General features: G+C 43.7%; 1 protein-coding gene across 4 annotated transcripts in view; it reads right to left on the bottom strand.

Moving 5' to 3' along the window:
- The window catches only part of LOC138757436 (magnesium transporter NIPA2-like), a 43555-nt gene extending 24580 nt beyond the window's left edge, over nucleotides 1-18975 (bottom strand). The window contains exons 1-2 of one of the 4 annotated variants that reach the window (XM_069924713.1): nucleotides 18733-18968; nucleotides 15575-15844 (exon numbers count right to left, since the gene is read on the bottom strand). In XM_069924713.1, the coding sequence (XP_069780814.1) occupies nucleotides 15575-15773 (199 nt within the window). In that variant the 5' untranslated portion in view covers nucleotides 15774-15844; nucleotides 18733-18968. Of the gene's footprint in view, nucleotides 1-15574; nucleotides 15845-18583 lie in introns of all 4 variants that reach the window. The other 3 variants (XM_069924712.1, XM_069924711.1, XM_069924714.1) reach the window with 3 other exon arrangements.
- Nucleotides 18976-19208: the final 233 nt, after the last annotated feature.

Here is a 19208-nt window from a genome sequence, read left to right on the forward strand (position 1 = left end):
CATTTATTGTTTGCAGATTTAAAAATACAGCATAGTTGTGTGAGAGATGGGAAAATTGATCTAAAATTATGAACATGGAAGAAACTAAAATTCATCAGTTAATGGCTGTAACCAGTACAAACAGGATAAGCTTGGGGGTTAGGATGCAGGAAAGCAGAGTCAGCACGATTAACATAAGAATCTTCTAGTCTTTGTGACAAGACCATAAGACTAAGAAAAGGAATGGTAAGGTACAATAGAATGTAGGAAGTTGAGGTAGTCTGGATCAGATAAAGGTCTCCTAGCCCTGGACAGAAGTACCAAGTCCTACATATCTAATTAGCTAACCATACACAGATTTATACATATGAAATTAGCCAACCCTAGATAGAATGAGTCAACTCCGCATACCAAGAGATTGTAGCCCCGAGAATCAGGAAGGTGTGAATAAGGACAATGACATGATGGGGCACCCACAGGATACCCCCTGGTCCTCCAAGTGTACTGAAACTGCACGTAGGCAGGAAGGATTACCTATGCCAAACCCATCCAGGGGGCAGAAGAATGTAAGGGGGAGGGCACTCTGATACTGAAATTGACTGTATAAAAGTTGGGTGAGCCCCAGTATGTGTGTGTATTCCCAGGGTAAGGGGAAGCACCCAACTTTGCATTGTTGTTGTAATAAATGTTCTTTGTTCTCAATTTTTGTCTCGAGCAATTTCTTTAAAGGTACTTTAATTTCTAACAGTTGCTTTATAATGACCACATAAAGTGAGAACATTTCAGTAGAAACAATGAATTTCATAGAGCCTTGACAGAAAATGCTGTCCAAAACAAGGAACTCATTTAAGACCTATCAAAGAGACCCATCGAGTTTTACCAGATTTTGAAAGATACAAGTGGCCCCAAATAGTCTGGGTAGCAGGACATGGTAATTGTCATGATAATGAATATGTATGAGATGTACCGGAAGTCACGTGGTATGAGAGAGAGATAAGAACACAAGCAAGAGAACAAAGGAAACGGGAGAATAAAGACACTCAGAAGTTTACCTGATAAACTTGTGTTTAATGTTTTATTAACTTCACATTTCGGGCCTCAAATGTGACATTGGCGACGAGGATGAAAGAAGCTTGAAGAAAATTAAAGACTAAACAAGATTACAGACGTTTACAGACAACTTCAAGGTGATAAGAATTTTCTCTGTGACTCAGTACTTTTGGGGCTGGAATATTTCCTCATGGCTGGTGCAAACTGTGACTTTCTAACACATAGTGGAATTGCTCATTTTGACCCAATGGGTGATGCAACCACTGTAAGTGTGAAGTGGAAGGCATGGCTGGAAGAATTTGAATCCTACGCCAACAGTCCTGGCCTATTTCTAGATACCGGTACAGTTGAACAAAAAGCGCAGAGAAGGGCGTTACTTCTTTTCACTGCAGGACCCGCAGTTCGGGAAACATTTAAGACACTTTTAAATACTGGAAGAAAGGATGAGTACCGGAAAGCAGTAGATGCATTAAATGCACACTATGTAGTGACACCGAATGCTACATTTCAACGCCATTTGTTTCGGAGAACGAGACAAGAAGATGGCCAGACAATTGCTCAGTACGTGACGAGACTACGCCAGCTAGCTGTTGGATGCAATTACATGCCAGCTGATTTGGACAACCAGTTATTGGATCAAGTCGTACAGCACTGTAGATCAGATAAACTCAGAAGACGTCTACTGGAAAGAGGGAGTGAGTTGGAACTCACCGATGCTTTAACCATTGCTGCTGCATTAGAGGCTGTTGAAGGGCAATTTCATACCATGACCCTGAAAGACAACTCAAGCCAGCAAATTAAGAGGCTCTCACATCGCCATAATCAGCCAAGATATACGCCGACACATGACGTGGAGTGTTATCGATGTGGAAACCGAGGTCACTTTGGAATAGACCCATATTGCCCGGCCAAAGGCAAAGTTTGCAGAAAGTGTGGAGGCAAGGACCACTTTGCAAAGAAGTGCAAAAGCAAGTCCAATGCAGACCAGAAGAGGAAGAGTACAACTTCCAAAGGCAAAGCCTGGGGGAAAGGAAAGTATCGTGGAAAGAAAGATACCATTCGCCAGATAGATGGTGACGATGATGATACCCAGGAGGAATAGAGTTGTTACCAATTTACGTTGAATGAGAAGGTCCCAGTGATCATTGGTGGAGTGACAGTTCAGGTCATTGTAGACTCAGGCAGTGACAGTAATGTGATTGATCGACATTTATGGGAGAAGTTGAAAAGGAAAAAGATCATCTGTACCTCAAAGAAGTGTTCCAAGAAACTGTATCCATACACAGCAACAAAGCCATTGCAGACCATTGGATGTTTTACTGCAACTGTTGAAGCTGGAAGTACACCGAAGCAGAGTTTATGGTCATAGAAGAGAGGGGAGAACCATTGCTGAGTAGAAAGCAAGACCTGGCAATACTTCATACTTGTGTCAATTCAATTCAGTCATACGAGGATATGAAGCAAGAATTCCCCACAGTCTTCCAAGGAGTAGGAAAGCTGAAAGGTCGACAATTGAAGCTAGCGGTAGATGAAACGGTCAAACCCAAGGCACAACCAATGCGCCGAACTCCGTTTGGACTTCGTGGGAAAGTCAAAGCCAAAATTAAAGAATTGATCGAACAAGACATTATTGAACCGGTGGAACATTCGACACAATGGGTCAGTCCAGTAGTGATTGTGCCCAAACCAAAGGGTGACATAAGACTATGTGTTGACATGAGAATGGCCAATGAAGCTATAATTAGAGAACGACACCCTATACCAACAGTGGAGGAAATACTTCAATACCAGCAAGGTATTCTCAAAAATTGATCTGAAATGGGGCTATCATCAATTAGAGCTGGATCCAGGTTCCCGAGATGTGACAACATTTGTGACTCACTGTGGATTGTATCGTTACAAGAGACTATCATTTGGAATTAATGCAGCTTTGGAGATCTACCAGTATGAAATCCATCAAGTGATTCAAGGCATTCCTGGAGGTGCCAACATTTCTGATGACATCATAGTCCATGCACCAACAAAGGAAGAGCATGACAAACGGTTGAGGCGTGTACTATCTAGACTACAGGAAGCCGGCCTTACCGTGAATGGAAAAAAGTGCCAGTTCGGTGTGTCAGAAATGGACTTCATGGGACACAGACTTACACAGGAAGGACGAAACCCTGCAGAGGCCAAGGTGAAAGTGATTGCAGAGGCACGTGCACCTCAGAACGCAACAAAGGTGAGGAGTTTCCTGGGATTGGTCAATTTCGCTACAGTGGCAGAACCACTAAGGAAACTAACCAGGAAAGGTGTACCATTTCATTTTGGATCTGAGCAGAAGCAAGCGTTCACAGAGCTGAAGCAGAGCCTGACAGATGCAAAAACTCTTGGATATTACGATCTGGCAGCATCAACCAAAGTCATAGCGGATGCCAGCCCGGTTGGTTTAGGAGCTGTGTTGGTCCAGATGCATGATGGAGGACCAAGAATCATTGCCTATGCCAGCAGATCGTTATCAGATGTGGAAAGAAGATACTCTCAGACAGAGAAAGAAGCACTTGGACTTGTATGGGCCTGTGAGAGGTTCAATGCATATTTATACGGCATTGAATTTGAACTCATCACAGATCATAAGCCATTAGAGGTGATCTATGCACCTAGATCCAAACCATGCGCCAGAATAGAGAGATGGGTACTCACACTACAACCCTACAAATATAAAGTAATCCACATTGCAGGGAAAGCAAACATTGCAGATCCGCTGTCCAGATTGGTGAAGGATGGTGGCCAACAATCCAAGTCAGAATTGGGAACAGAAACAGAGAGCTTTGTACGCTTCGTAGCTATTCAGGCGACACCGAAAGCTGTGACTACGAAGGAGGTCGAGAGAGAATCCGAATGTGATCCAGAACTCATGGAAGTAAGAGAATGCATACAGAGTGGACAATGGGACAAGTGTACTCACAAGGCTTACATTCACATTAGAGACGAACTTTGTTGCATCGGACAGTGTGTATTAAGAGGTTGCAGATTGGTGATACCGCAAAGATTGAGACCGAAGATCGTATCCTTAGCGCATGAAGGACACCTAGGCATTGTTGGTACCAAGCAAAACCTCAGGACCAAGGTATGGTGGCCAGGTTGTGATAAAGACGCAGAGAAATTTGTTAAAACTTGTCACGGATGTCAAATCACAAGTAGGAGTAATCCGCCAGAACCGATCCGGAGTACGCAACTTCCGACAGGACCATGGATCGACGTAGCTGTTGATTTTCTTGGACCTTTACCGACGGGTGAATCAATTATGGTAGTGATAGATTACTACAGCAGATACTATGAGTACGTGGTGTTGAAGTCCACAACCACTGAAAAAACAATACAAGCATTAGCAGAGATATTCACAAGATATGGATTACCTGTTACATTATACTCTGACAATAGTCCACAATTCATTTCAGAGACATTTGCGGAATACATGAGGACCACAGGTATCCACCATCATAAAGTAACTCCGAAATGGCCGCAAGCCAACGGAGAAGTAGAGAGACAAAATCAGTCCATTGAAAAACGATTGAGGATTGCACACGCAGAAGGACAAAATTGGCGAGAAGCATTGCTATCTTATGTGGCTGTCTATCGAGCAACGCCTCATACAACCACTGGAAAAAGTCCTGCAGAAGCATTTTTTGGGAGAAAAATCCGCACAAAAATGCCAGAAATAAAGGAAATCCGAGACGACCAGGAGATGAGGGACCACGATGCTGAAAAGAAAGGTGCAGCAAAGCTGTACACAGATTCGAAACGTGGAGCCAAGTACTCAGACATCATGCCAGGAGATAATGTTCTAGTGAGGCATGAAACTGGTGGTATGCTAGACACACCTTATTACCATCAATCCTATACTGTCGTATCCAGAAGTGGCAGTATGGTGACAGTCAAGTCTCTGACTGGAGTCCTGTATAAGAGAAATGTCTCAGGTGTAAAAAGGTACCAGTCCAGAGATACATCGAGTGAAGAGGTTGAAAGGCCAATACGAGATGCTGAAACTGAGAGACCTGATGATGTTCCAGAGGCAGTTACCAGCACTCCTGATGAAGTGACTAGAGCGCCAGAAACACCCGAAGCCGTGGCGAGCAGTATTTCCGACGCTGAGAGTGCGAGAAGCGACGACAATATCGCAGGCAGGCCGAAACGAAACCGGAAAGCGCCCAAACAATACGAAGACTTTGTGCCATAGTTTTAATAAGAACTTTGGGACAGTATTTAATCTTATATCATACAGTGCATGTATGAGTGCTGTAGGAAGTAAATTTTATGTAGTTGAGTTATAGTATTACCATTATTTACGATGTTTGTATGTTTCCGAGGGATATTGGTAAGTGAAGGTAAAGTTTATTTCTGATTAAAGGAGGGATGTCATGATAATGAATATGTATGAGATGTACCAGAAGTCACGTGGTATGAGAGAGAGATAAGAACACAAGCAAGAGAACAAAGGAAACGGGAGAATAAAGACACTCAGAAGTTTACCTGATAAACTTGTGTTTAATGTTTTATTAACTTCACATTTCGGGCCACAAATGTGACAGTAATGTGTTCAGTTAATGCAGAAGGGGTAAATAAAGTTTCGTTCAACTATGAATGGAGTAACACACATCACTTCTTTACATTAGAGTGACTGGGAGGTTGCTTCACTGAGCACCTTCTTTCTCTCTGCATCAATGATAGGGATTTTCCAGTGGCCAACCATTTCAATTCACTTCCTCAATGACACGCTGGTCCATGGCCTCATGCACTGCCAAACCGAGGCCACCTGTAAATTGGAGGAGCAATGCCTTATTTTCTGTGTGGATTCTTTCCAACCAGATGGCATTAACATAGATTTCTCTGGCTTCTGCTAGTCCACTCCTTGTTATCCTGATCCCTCTGTTTCCTTTCCTCCAGCCCTCTACCCTCTTTCCTCTCCATTCACAGAGCTATTCCCCACTTCCCATATTTTCTCTTGTGCCTTCCCTTCCTTATCCACTCTTGTCTGTGGGCTGGTGCTCCTCCCCAATAATTTTATTCAGGCACCTGCCTACATTTTTATCATATCTGATGATGGGCTCAGGCCTGAAAAATAGGTTATGGGTCTTTATTTTTATTAATATGAAGTACACTGTGTGACCTGCTGAGTTTCTTTACATTTTGTTTTCACTACAATCACTGCATCTGCAGATTTTCATGTTTCACTCACTTCATCACATATTTCTCCTTGATATAAATTTAGTGAAATTAACCATAGAACATCACTGCATAGAAACAGGCCCTTCAACCCTTCTAGTCTGTGCCAAACTATCATTATTTCTATTCTAACTGAACTGCACCTACTCCATATCCCTCCTTTACCACCCCCCCCTTCCATGTATATATCCAAATATTTCTTACATTTTAAAATTGAACCAGAATTCACTTCTTAAACTGGCAGCTCACTTCACACTCCCACTACTCTATGTGTGAAGAAGTTACCCTTAATATTCACCTTAAACCTTTCTCCTTTCACCCTTTACCCTCATCTCTGGTTTGTATCTCACCTAACCTTAGTGAAAAAAAAACTATTTGCATTCATTTTGTCTATAGCCTTCAGAATTTTGTATACCTCTTCTATGCCCCAGGGAATAAAGTCCTAACCAGTTTAAGTTTTCCCTCCAATTCAGTTTCTGTAGTCTAGACAACACCCTAGTAAATCTTCTCTGAACTCTTTCAATCTTATTGATGATTTTCCTGTAGTTAGGTGACCAAAACTGCACAGAATACTACAAATTCAGCTTCACCAAAGTCTTATACAACTTTGTTACAATATCCCAACATTGATACCCCATACTTTGATTCATGAAAGCTTATGTGCCAAAGGCTTTCTTTATAAGCCTATCTACCTGTGAAGCCACATTCAGAGGCATCCCACATCCTTTTTCTCGACTGCATGCCTCAGTGCCCTACCATTTACCGTGCATGTCCTACCTTGGTTGGTCCTTCCAAAATGCAACTCCTCACACTTGTCTGCATTAAGTTCCATCTGCCATTTTAAAGCACATTTCCAGCTGCTCCAGATTCCTCTGTGAGCTTTGAAAGCCTTTATCTCTGACCACAACACATCCAATTTTTGAGTAACCTGCAAAGAGGCTAATCCAATTTACCACATTATCATTTAGATTACTGATTATAGATGACAAACAACAATGGACTATGATGGTACACCACCGGCCTACTGCAGGAGGCAACCTCTGTACCTGCAGGAGTGTAAGGGGACAGAACAACACCTGGGCGGCTGTCAATCAATCAGTCTGAATGGATCAAGCCCCACCCGGTCGGGTGTCAATCACCCTCCAGGATACAAGCCTGCGTTGGCCTCCCGAGGGCTCACTCAGAGTTGCTCAAGCCACAGCCAGCCTGGCTCTGTGGAAGTCTTCGTGGATTAAAACCTGTTGTACAGTCTTTACCTTGTGTGCGTCTGATTCTGTCTAACAGCGCACCACAATTTAATCCACAAAATTTTCCCACAGCGGCTATGGAAAAACTCCTGTGCGCAGGGAGCCTCAAGGTTGACCTATGCCACCCGGAAGCCCAGAGATGCTTCGAGATCTGGCAGCACGCGGTCAAGGCAATCATCAAGGAACACGAGGGCGACATCCTGGACTCCGATCAGAAGAGGTTGATCCTACTCCAGTCAAAGCTGGGACCCCATGCCTTCCAGGTAACCAAAGTCTGCTCCATGTACAAGAGTGCAGTGGACACTCTCGAGAACTTGTACAAGCCCCCATGAATGCAGTCTGTGCAAGGTACCTCCTCAACACCTGAACCCAGCAACCTGGGGAGATGGCTGAGTCTTACCTGGGACACTTGTGAGAGTTGGCCCGACCGTGTCTGGTTGAACCCGGGGTAGGTGTAGAGGAGGTCGAGAGGCTGATCCGGGATGCCTTCATCTGAGGGCTAAGCTCGAGGGCCATCCGGCAGAAGCTGTTGGAAGACAACATCTATGTTCTAACCAGGACTGTGGAAATGGTCCAAACCCTGGAAGCAGCAGCCTTGCATGTCGAAGCCTTCGATTCCTGGTTCCCCCAGGCTCTCTCATGGCCCTCTCTCATGCAGCTGCAGTCCCAGGCTGAGCTGGGGAAGAGAATGTTGCTGCGCCAGGAGCCCGGCGCCCCTGTAAGTACTGTGGGTCCTAGTGCAGGTCAGATCGACGATCGCGCCAAAACTACCCAGCTAGGAACCAGTATTGTTCCCAATGCAGCAAGAAAGGCCACTTTGCAAAAGTGTGCCTCTCTAAACTTGCCGGCAGCTCAGCGGCCCTCTATGAACCCCCCCCCACCACCCACGTGCGTGTGCTGGGTGGCACAATTGTCCCCGCAACGACTTCCCCCTTCCCTGACTTCGACCGCGCAACATCCGGCCCCACCAGCGGCCATCACAGCGTGTGCCCCGAGCATCTGCACCAGCCACTGCCCTCACCGGCGATGCTCACTGAGAACTACAGTGACGTCAATTCCGGCTCATGGTGTGACATAATTTCAGGCTGACATAACGACGTCACTGCCGCTGGCTGTGATGACGTCACTTCTCCCGGCGCAGCTGACACAGCTGGGGAATGAGGCCAGCCACGCAGCAGACCCCAAAGTTCCCCCGGCATCTTGGGCCAGGCAGCGCCCGACACTGAGGGCCCCTGACGACGTTGAGAATGACGTGGTCAACATGGGTGATGACCAGGCTGCCCTACCAACAGTCCCCACACCTCCGGGTGCCATCAGCTGCCGCACGCTGCACCCAGTGACCTACGGCGACATGGTCAACACGCGCGATGACCAGGTCGCCCTATCAAAGCTCCCCATCCCTCCAGTTAACGACGACTCCGACTCTGAGATGGTCCTGGCTGCCACCACACGGACCAGGAACATCCCGCACGATCTCGAGCGCTCGATGATGGATGTGCGAGTCAACAGGCAGGTAACAAAGTGGCTGTTGGACAATGGCAGCACCGAGAGCTTCAATCACCTGAGTGTGGCCCACTCCCTAAGGTTAAAGGTCCATCCCACCATCTAGTTGATCGCCCTCGCCGCTAAGGATAAGATCGCCCTCGTGTGCCTCGATGATTGCCTCGACCGCGGGCTGCTAGATCCGGAAAGGATATGCCCATTAATGGAATTACCCCTACCCCCCATGCTAAAGGCCCTCCACAGGTGCCTGGATCTGTTCTCTTATTACTCGCAGTGTGTCCCTTGCTTCTCGGACAAGGTCCGCCTTCTGCCCCAAGCCACAACTTTTCCCCGCCCACCTGAGGTGCAGGCAGCCTTCACCCGCATCAGGCAAGACATCGCAGATGCCATGATGCCGGCTGTGGATGAGGACTCCTCCTTCCAGGTGGAGAACGATGCCTCCGAGGTGGCCCTCGCTGCTACCCTCAACCAAGGTGGGGGTGCCCCATCGCCTTCTTCTCCAGGAACTTCCACAGCTCTGAGCTAGGGCATTCTGCCATTGAAAAGGAGGCCCAGCCGATTGTGGAAGTGGTCCGCCACTGGCGCCACTACCTGGCCGGCAGGAGATTCACACTCCTCACAGACCAGCAGGCCGTGGCTTTCATGTTTAACACTACCCACAAGAGCAAGATCAAGAACGACAAGATCCTGCGCTGGAGAGTCGAGCTGGCAACCTACACCTGCGACATCCAGTACCACCCCGGGAAGTTTAACGACTCCCCCGATGCCCTTTTTCGCACCTGCGCGTCTATGCATGATGACCGGTTGCGGGCATTGCACGAGTCCTCTGCCATCCGGGCGTTACCCGGTTGTACCATTTTGTTAAGTCCCAAAATCTACCGTACACCATCAGGAACGTGACAGAGGCCTGTCAGGTCTGTGCGGAGTGTAAACCCCGCTTCTTCTGCCTCCCCCAAACCCACGTTGTAAAGGCTACTCGCCCTTTCGAGCGTCTCGGCATGGACTTCAAAGGGCCTCTGCCTTCCACGAACCAAAACGTCTACTTCCTCACAGTAGTGGATGAGTACTCACACTTCCCTTTCGCCATCCCTTGTCCGGACACCTCCACGGCCACCGTCATCAGGGCCCTGGGGCAGATCTTCACCATGTTTGGCTACCCCATCTTCATCCACAGCAACAGGGGGTTTAGTTTCATGAGCGACGAACTGCGCCAGTACCTGACAGCGAGGGGCATCGCAACCAGTCGCACGACAAGCTATAACCCGAAAGGCAACGGGCAAGTGGAAGGCGAGAATGGGGTGGTCTGGAACGCAGTCCTCCTGGCTCTCAGGACAAAAGGGTGGGCCGTTGAGTACTGGCAGGATGCCCTGCCTGAGGCGCTCCATGCCATACGGTCACTGCTGTGCACGGCTACCAACGAGTCCCCTCACGAATGCCTGTTCACATTCCCCAGGAGGTCGGCGACTGGAATGTCACTCCCAGCATGGCTCATGTCCCCGGGACTGGTGCTTCTGCGTAAGCATGTAAGGACACACAAGGCCGAAGCCCTGGAGGAGCAGGTGTTCCTCCTACGCCTACATTAGGTTCGGCAGTGGCAGGGAGGACATTGTCTCAACCAGGGACCTGGCACCAGCAGGAGCACTCACCACATCACGCCACCCTCCAACCCAGGACGTCGCTGACCTGGCATACATCCCCATCCCCAGGCATCTATGGGGCACTCAGGGCCTCCTTGAGCACCAGGGGCCCACCAGCCTTAGGAGATGAACCCACCCCCCCCACCCATCCAAATATGACCCTCATACTTCGACCCCAGCCCCCCTGGCCAGCCCTCCGCGCTGCGCACTGACACACCCCTGCCGCCAGCCCCCCCACTTCTCCTCTGACCAGTGACCAGGAGCCAGTCCTACGACGGTCACAGAGACCCCAGTGGCTGCCAAATTGTCTCAGCCTGTAAATATTGTATGTACATAGTGGGTGCGATTCCTTGTTACTGCCCCCCCAGGACAATTTTAAAGAAGGGGATGAATGTGGTGGTACACCATTGGCCTACTGCAGGGGGCAATCTCTGTACCTGCAGGAGTGTAAGGGGACAGGACAACACCTAGCCAGCTGTCAATCAGTCGTCCTGAATGGATCAAGCCCCACCCGGTCGGGTGTCAATCACCCTCCGGGATATAAGCCTGCGCTGGCCTCCCGAGGACTCACTCAGAGTTGCTGCAGCCACAGCCAGCCTGGCTCTGTGGAAGTCTTTGTGGATTAAAGCCTGTTGTATAGTCTTTACCTTGTGTGTGTCTGATTCTGTCTAACAGCGCACCACATGGACCCAGCCCTGAATCCTGAGGCACACCACTAGTCACAGGCCTCCAGTCTGAGAGGTAATCATCCATTACCACTCTCTGGCTTCTCCCATAAAGCTAATGTTAAATCAAGTTCAATCTTGAACATTGAGCGACTGAACCTTCCTAACTAATGTCCCACATGAAACCTTGTTAAAGGGCTTACTAAAGTCCACGAAGACAACATCCACTGCCCATCTATCATCAACTTTCCTGATAACCTGCTTGAAAGGTTGGTTAAACATTACCTACCACACATAAAGCCATGTTAACTATCCCCAATCAGTTTCCAACCTCCAAATACTTGAATATCGAATCTCTTAGAACAACTTTCAATAACTTACCTACTGCTGCTATCAGGCTCACTGGCATATGTCATGAGTTATTTTTGAAGTGTTTTTTAAGCAACAAAACAACACAGACATCCTCAAGTGCTCTGACACATCACCTGTGGCCAAGGACATTTTAAATATATCTGCCAGGACTCGTGTAATTTATGCAGTAGCCGCCCTCAAGGTCTGAGGGAATACATGGTCAAGCCCTAGGATTTATTCACCCTTATTTGCATTAAGATTGCAAGCACCTCCTCCTCTTTAAACTGTATAGGTTCCATGATCTCTCTGCTTGTTTTCCTTACTTCCCTTGATGCTGTGCCAGTTTCCTGAGTAAATACTGATGCAAAAAATTTCCATTTAAGATCTTCCCCATCTCTTTTAGTTCTATGCATAGCCGAACACTCTGATTTTTAAGAGGACCAATTTTGTCCTTTACTATCCATTTGTTCTTAATATACCTGTAAAAGCCCTTAGGATTTTTTTAAGCCTATTTTCAAACGCAATCTTATGTCTTCATTTATCCCTCTTGATTTCCTTCTCAGGATTTTTTCTTGAATTTTTATACCCCATTTACAGTACCTACTTTCCTCCTCATTGCTCATACCTGCTATACACCTCTCTCTTCTTTTTAACCAGATCCACAAGATCCCTCGAAAAACAAAGTTTTTTTAATGACCCTTAACTTTGCCTTTAATCCTGACAGGAACAAATTCTATGCTCTCCAAATTTTGCCTTTGAAGACCTTCCACTTACCTAGTACATCCTTGCCAAAAAAACAATCAAACTTAATCCATGCTTTCGAGATTCTTTCTCATTCTCTCAAAATTGGCCTTTCTCAATTTAAATTTCAACCCGAGGACCAGATGTATCCATAATTATATTGAAATTAATGGCATTACGATTATTCTTTGTAAAGTGTTCCCTCCACATACTTCTGTTACCTGTCCTGCATCTTTCCCTAACAGGAGATCCAGTATTGCATTCTCTCTAGTTGGTACCTCTATATATTGATTTGGAAAACTTTCCTGAACACATTTGACAAACTCCAATCCTTCCATCTCTTTTACTATATGAGAGTCCCAGTCAATAGGTGGATAGTTAAAAATCACTTAATATCACAACTTTATGTTTCAGGTAGCTGTCTGCTACCTCTGTGCAGATTCGCTCCTCCAATTATCACTAACCATTGGGTGGTCCATAATACAAGAGCATTAATGAGGTCATACTTTTTCCATTCCTCAGCTCCACCCATATAGTCTCAGTAGACATGCCCTCTAGTCTGTCTTGTCTGAGCACATCTATGATATTTTCCTTTGCAACAATGCCACTCCTCCCCCTTTCATCCCTACCACTCTATGAAGTCTGAAGCAATGGAACCCTGGAACACTGAGCTGCTGGTTTTGCCCCTCCTGCAACCAAGTTTCACTAATGTCCACATTAACAATTTCACTTGCCAAACCATGCTGTCAGCTCGTCGGCCTTTCCTACAATACACCTGGCATTGAAATAGATGCACCTGAAGACACAATTTCCAGCACACACAACCCTTTGATTTCTGTCTTTATATGCAGTCTTAACATAATCTTTTTCCTCCTCTACTCTACAATCTGCTTTGGCAATCTGGTTCCCATGCCTTTGCAAATATAGTTTAACCCCCTCCCCCAGAGCAGCACTAGCAAACCTTTCCACAAAGCTTTTGGTCCCCCTGCTGTTCAGATGCAAACCATCCCACTGATACAGGTCCCACCTTCCCCTGGAAAGGTAGATCACTAATCCAGAATCTGAAGCCCTCCCTCCTACACCATCTTTCTATCCACATATCATATTGCATTATCCTTTTATTTCTAACATCACTAGCACATGGCACAAGAAGCAATTCTGAGGTCTGGTCCTTTATTGCACACTTAACTCCTTGAATTTTCTTTGCAGGACCTTGTCATCCTTCCTACCCACGTCATTCGTCCTTACATGGTCCATGACATCTCGCTGCTCACCATGAAAGAAAACCCTTCTCTGTAATGTCCATATAATGGCTGATCAATCTCCTACTCAAATTTTAAATATTTCTCCACCCATTGCCAATCAGTAGCAACAGTATCCAAATTAGCCATTCTCAACAGAGGCCATAGCACATTTAAGTGGAGTCACAGACTGATATCATAATTTTTTTTATTGTATAAGTGTGCCGGTAGGAGAGACGTACAGAAAAAAACCTAAACTTTACTGCTTCACAGGGAAGGAGGCCCATAAATTTGAAGCAGAGTCCTGACAATGCCATAGTCAAAAAAGGTTGAGAATGGCTGATCCAAATAATAATAAAATGAATTAAATAGCCAAGCTGCATGCACTTTTTGTAGAAACATGGAGTTTGATGTCAGTGTACACATTAAGACAATGGCAAACATTATGGAAATGAATTTCTAGCCAGATTGCATATTTTAAAAAAATTGCTGGTGTTAGCATGACAAACACCATTTCAAATTATATTTGCTCTTCAATACAATACACCACTCAAAGGACCATCAGTGAAGCAATGGGACCAACCTCACAACTCTCTTATCAGATGTCAATAGCAAAATGTATTTCTATTTCTATAAAGGTTCATTTTATCTCTCAAAACCATGTACAATTTTCTAACCCAAGCTAATAAGTAACAAATTATACAAATAGAAAGCTAACGTCAATCAAAAAACATTGGTTAAGGTGGTGCTGAGGGGAGATGGAACAAAACCATGAGTTAGGGCACCAAAACAGACATTTATGGCACTATTCAAATTCAAGATTTGTGTACTTGAGCTAACAGCTGAGGTATTGAATTTTAAAAAGCAAAAGTACTATACTTCAGAGCCAATAATGAGAAAGTCAGGATATTGGTATAAAAAGGCCCTATGTGTCAAGAGTTCAGATAACAGAAATTCACCTTATTTAATTCACAAATTCTTTTGAGATAGGGAATAAAATTCACTCTTAAGGAATTTATGTGGAAGAAAATATTTAGAGAACCAAACTAGTTTAATTAAAATAACAAATGCAGGCTATTAGATTCTGCTTCTACCATCCTTTGAAGAAACAAAGTTCAGGCTTAAAACCCTCAATATAAAAATAAATAATCTCATCTTTGTCCACAAAAAACAAAACTGTAACACATAGTTCCAGGTTCTCCTGCAATGAAACATCCTCTCCATATCTAATTGTCTAGATCCTGAGGGATCTTGTGTATGTCTAAACTCCTGCAAATACAGAACAAGCCTAGCCCATCCCACTTTTCCACAAAAGACAGTCTGTGCATCAGTCTCATAAAACTTCTCTAAACTACATCCAACATTCAAAGGAATAATATTCAGAGAGAGCTGAAAGTGCATTAATTTCATAACAAAAATAAAAGGGATTAATGATATTATAAAACTTAAAATGAATTTGGGGAACTTTTCATGCAACAGCATTTTTATGAAGTAGACATCCAAAAATGTAATAAATTTTATTACAATTAATTTGAAAAAGGCCAGCTGGGATAGGGTGAATGAAGAAGATTTGCTTTATTCACTATACACTACCATGCCATTTTACAAAATGAACAGACAGGACTTTCAACTAAAGCCTGCAGGCAGTTTCATTTGAGTTGAAGAGAGTATTGTACACTTGGTAAACCTTGTACTACAGATCTAAATTTCTTCATTCGTTTGGTCATAAATAAAAACTTACATGGGCTTTGTTAATGAGTTATCTCTATATATTTAACACAAAAACAAAGCTTGGATGTTTTTCTTATTTCCATGTTCAATGTTTCCTCATATGGAAATTTTACCTCAAAATGCACTGAAACTTGAATTTTGGCTGATCAATATGTACAAAATAAATAGTTCAAATAAAATTATTAAGCTACTTATTAAGTCTATAAAAATCGAAAGCATACCAGCTCTAGTAATTCCTTTTTCAGCCAATCGCAAGAGACCTTTCTTCTTGAGTATAAAGCTGACTCCAATGAAGAAACTAGAGGAGATTGCTAGGATCAACCCAATGTACAAGTTGTACCATGTTTCTGGCCCAGCTACGGTTTCACGGTCTGTCCCATTGAATTCTTCATGTATATTTTGGTGATAGATGTCTTTCATTTTGGTGACATATATGATCTGACATAAAACTTGTCGAGTGGTAGGAGGGCAAGGTAAAGAAATAAAGGAACCTATAAGAGAAAATATTTTTATTTTAAATTATGTATTGGTCTAGACTCTAGTGAAGAAAAATGTTAAACACATGAAGATGCAACTTCTCAAGTTGTACATAAATATCTCACTTTGGATTAGTGACATTGATGTCATTTAAAGGTTTTAAAAAGAGATATGATAAATCAAATGTATTTGTGTCAATTTGAAGGCATTTTTTAAAAAGCACATTTTACTCAGATTATTTAATTTTACAAAACTATTTTCCATATTCAAACTACCAATAACAACAAGAAAAGCCAGCACAGGAAATTGGAGAAGTCATCTAAACCTTTCAATATATTCCACTACCGGTGGAATATATCCACCAATAAAAACATTGGAAATACAAAATGAAATTCACTTTTGCAAAACTTGTGTGGAACAAAGTAAATCAATAATTAAAAAAAACAAATAATGTTTATTGACACATGCTCAGATGGTGTAGTTTTGCTTTATGGACAATTGTGATACAGACTGTTTTCTAGGAAATGCAATGCTCCACCCATCATAATTCCTTGATCATGCAGGGATCAAGGGATTAGTATATTCAGCAAGATCTCCAATCCCCACACACCTTGAATCCCCTATAGACTTACAATCATTCTATTTCAGTCTTATATATCTACAATGGGTCAACCTTCAGGGGACCAAATTCAAAAGATTCATGATCCTTCGAGAATAAATTCTTCTTACCTCTATCTTACCCTGACTCACACATTCCCATCTCAAAGGAAAACTTCTAGTCAGCATCTTCCTCAACAACAACCCTCTGAATTTCATATGCTTCAAGATGTCTTCATTTGGAAAAAAAAGCATCTAACTTTCCTACTAATATGAATAACCCCACATAAACCATTTATATTCCTTCTGCAGATTTCTTTCTTCCTAGACTTAGACAGCACAGTAACAAGCCATTTCAACCCACGAGGCCATGCTGTCCAATTAAACCAAATTAATTTACATCTCCAGTACATTTCAAATAGTGGGAGGAAACTGGAGCTACCTCTGTGCAGATTCGCTCCTCCAATTATCACTAACCATTGGAAAATGTATAAACTCCTTGCAGACAGTGCAGGATTCGATTCCCGGACTTGATCACTGGCACTGTAATGGCATTGCTACTCCAACCATGCCATCCTTAACAACTTCTACAGGTACACTATTGAAAGTATCCAAGCTGGAGGTGTCACAGTGCGAATTGGGGGCTGTTCCATCCAAGATTGGAAGAAGTTGCAAAAGGTGGTGAATGCAGCTCAGAACATCACATAAACCTGCCTCCCACCATCAACTCCATTTGGACCTGCCTAGGAAAGGCAGCAAACATTCTAAATGACTCCGCTCCCTGGCCACACTGTCTTATCCCTCCTCCCACTCGGGAGAAGGTTAAAGAGTATGAAATCATGCACCAACAGATTCAAAGGTCCTCCAGCCATTAGGCTCCTAAATTAACTTCATAACAGTGATCTCATGTTGCCCTTGCTATGCACTGATTGATCCTTTCATTGTTTACTCTGCAATATGGTCTCGTTTTACTTTGTACTGCTGCATGCATGTTAGAGTTGACTTGTTGGACTGTTTGCGGAAGAACACTTCTCACGACACCAGGTATAAACTCAAACTGGAGATCACTCATAATCTATACAGTTACAATATGAAATAGAAAACTGAGCAGATTTGCTCCCAAGATTTCTGGATTAAACTCCATAAATAGAAAGGTTGGGTGATGACATATTCTGCCAAGAATACAGATTCTCTTTTGATCTCAGATTATTACTGTACAAGATACACAGAAATATTGCCTGCAGGTTCAGTATTGATATTTAGCAAACACCTCACTGTTGGAAAAAAATGCCAATACCATTTCTGCAAAACATTTTTCCATATCTATCACTATTACATGTCAAATTTACTGGAATTATAAATCTCCCTCCATCAGTTACATTATCCATTTTCAGTCATAACATCACACACTTAAGAAATGAAATCTCCACAATCTTTATCCAAAGTTTAAACTTCTATTATCATTAATGAAAACTGAAATAAGATTCCAACTTTTAAAAATTGAAAACTGAGAATAAAAGTTGTTTGAACAAAAGCAGACAGAGCGGAAACTTTTTGTTTCCTCTGAGAACAGCAGCAGTATCACAAATTAAGGTTGAACAATATGGATTTTGATGAAAAACTGAGATCCTCGCACACATTTACTTTTGGGATAATTGGGATTTAATCGTCAATGGTTGGGGGGGGGGGTGGTGGGGGCAGTGTGAAGGGAAGAAGTTAAATTTAGTCTCACGGAATTTTATGATGATAAACCAAATACATGTTGTGATCAGTATGAATGAAGTGACAATTTCAGTGCGGACTCAGGATGAAGTTCCTGGCAACATTTCAGCAAAACTTAAAGGACGCCTGATTTCTTTGCCAAGAGGAGTGAAATGGGCTACATTGGGCAGATTTAGGTGCCACAAACTCAGAAAGGACGTGAATGGGGTGTTTTAATTGCCTTTGAATATCGTTGCAGTTTAAGGGCGATAAACTTAAATATTTATTCACATCCAACCTGTTGGCACCTGTGTTCGTAAACTCAAATCGTGGAATATTTCCTGGAATACCCAGTGGATTCTTTGTGCAGCGGTGGATGCAAAAATAAAATGGATTTTAACAGAAAATGCAGAGAAAAACACAACTAGCAGACTTGCATAGCCGAAAGACATTACCTTCAACACACTATTTCTATCCTGGATCCATTAAAAAAAATCCTTAAATATTCGGTGCAAACTCAGCAAGTTTTCCTGGATTAAATCTTGGACGTACCGAAAGTTTCTCTCCAAAATCCTCTTTCAGCTCACTCTTTAACTGATATTACCTCTTGCCACTCGGCTCGACAGCTTCGTTCACACTGCGGCGGGGTCCACTCTCCAAGTCCCAGGTGTGCCTGGCTGTCACTCAACCCGCCCCACCCCTGACGGGCAGGTAATAAACTGGCTGAGACCAGGTGCGCGATGCTTTCTGATCGCGGCTGTGAAATGTTGACGCTTTTTGGGAGAATGGTTTTCTTTCCATTTTTTTTAACGCCTTGCACCGGGTTTATAAACTTAATCTCGGTTGAGATTTCAAGAGTAGTCATGCAGAAGAGAATCGTTGCAGAAGTGATGGTATTTTATGGGGTGTTTTGTTACATGACATTGTTGACGTCACGCCTGAGGAATGTAACTCTCAGAAGGAAAAGGTAACAAAGAAAAGCCAAACCTTATTCATCGAACAGATTATAAAGTTGTTTAATCCTTTGGACTCTGGCCATTTTTAACCTTTCATAATACATATTCTGGCTGGGTCCATAGG

This window comes from Narcine bancroftii, chromosome 3, assembly GCF_036971445.1.
Source record: "Narcine bancroftii isolate sNarBan1 chromosome 3, sNarBan1.hap1, whole genome shotgun sequence".
Taxonomy (NCBI): domain Eukaryota; kingdom Metazoa; phylum Chordata; class Chondrichthyes; order Torpediniformes; family Narcinidae; genus Narcine; species Narcine bancroftii.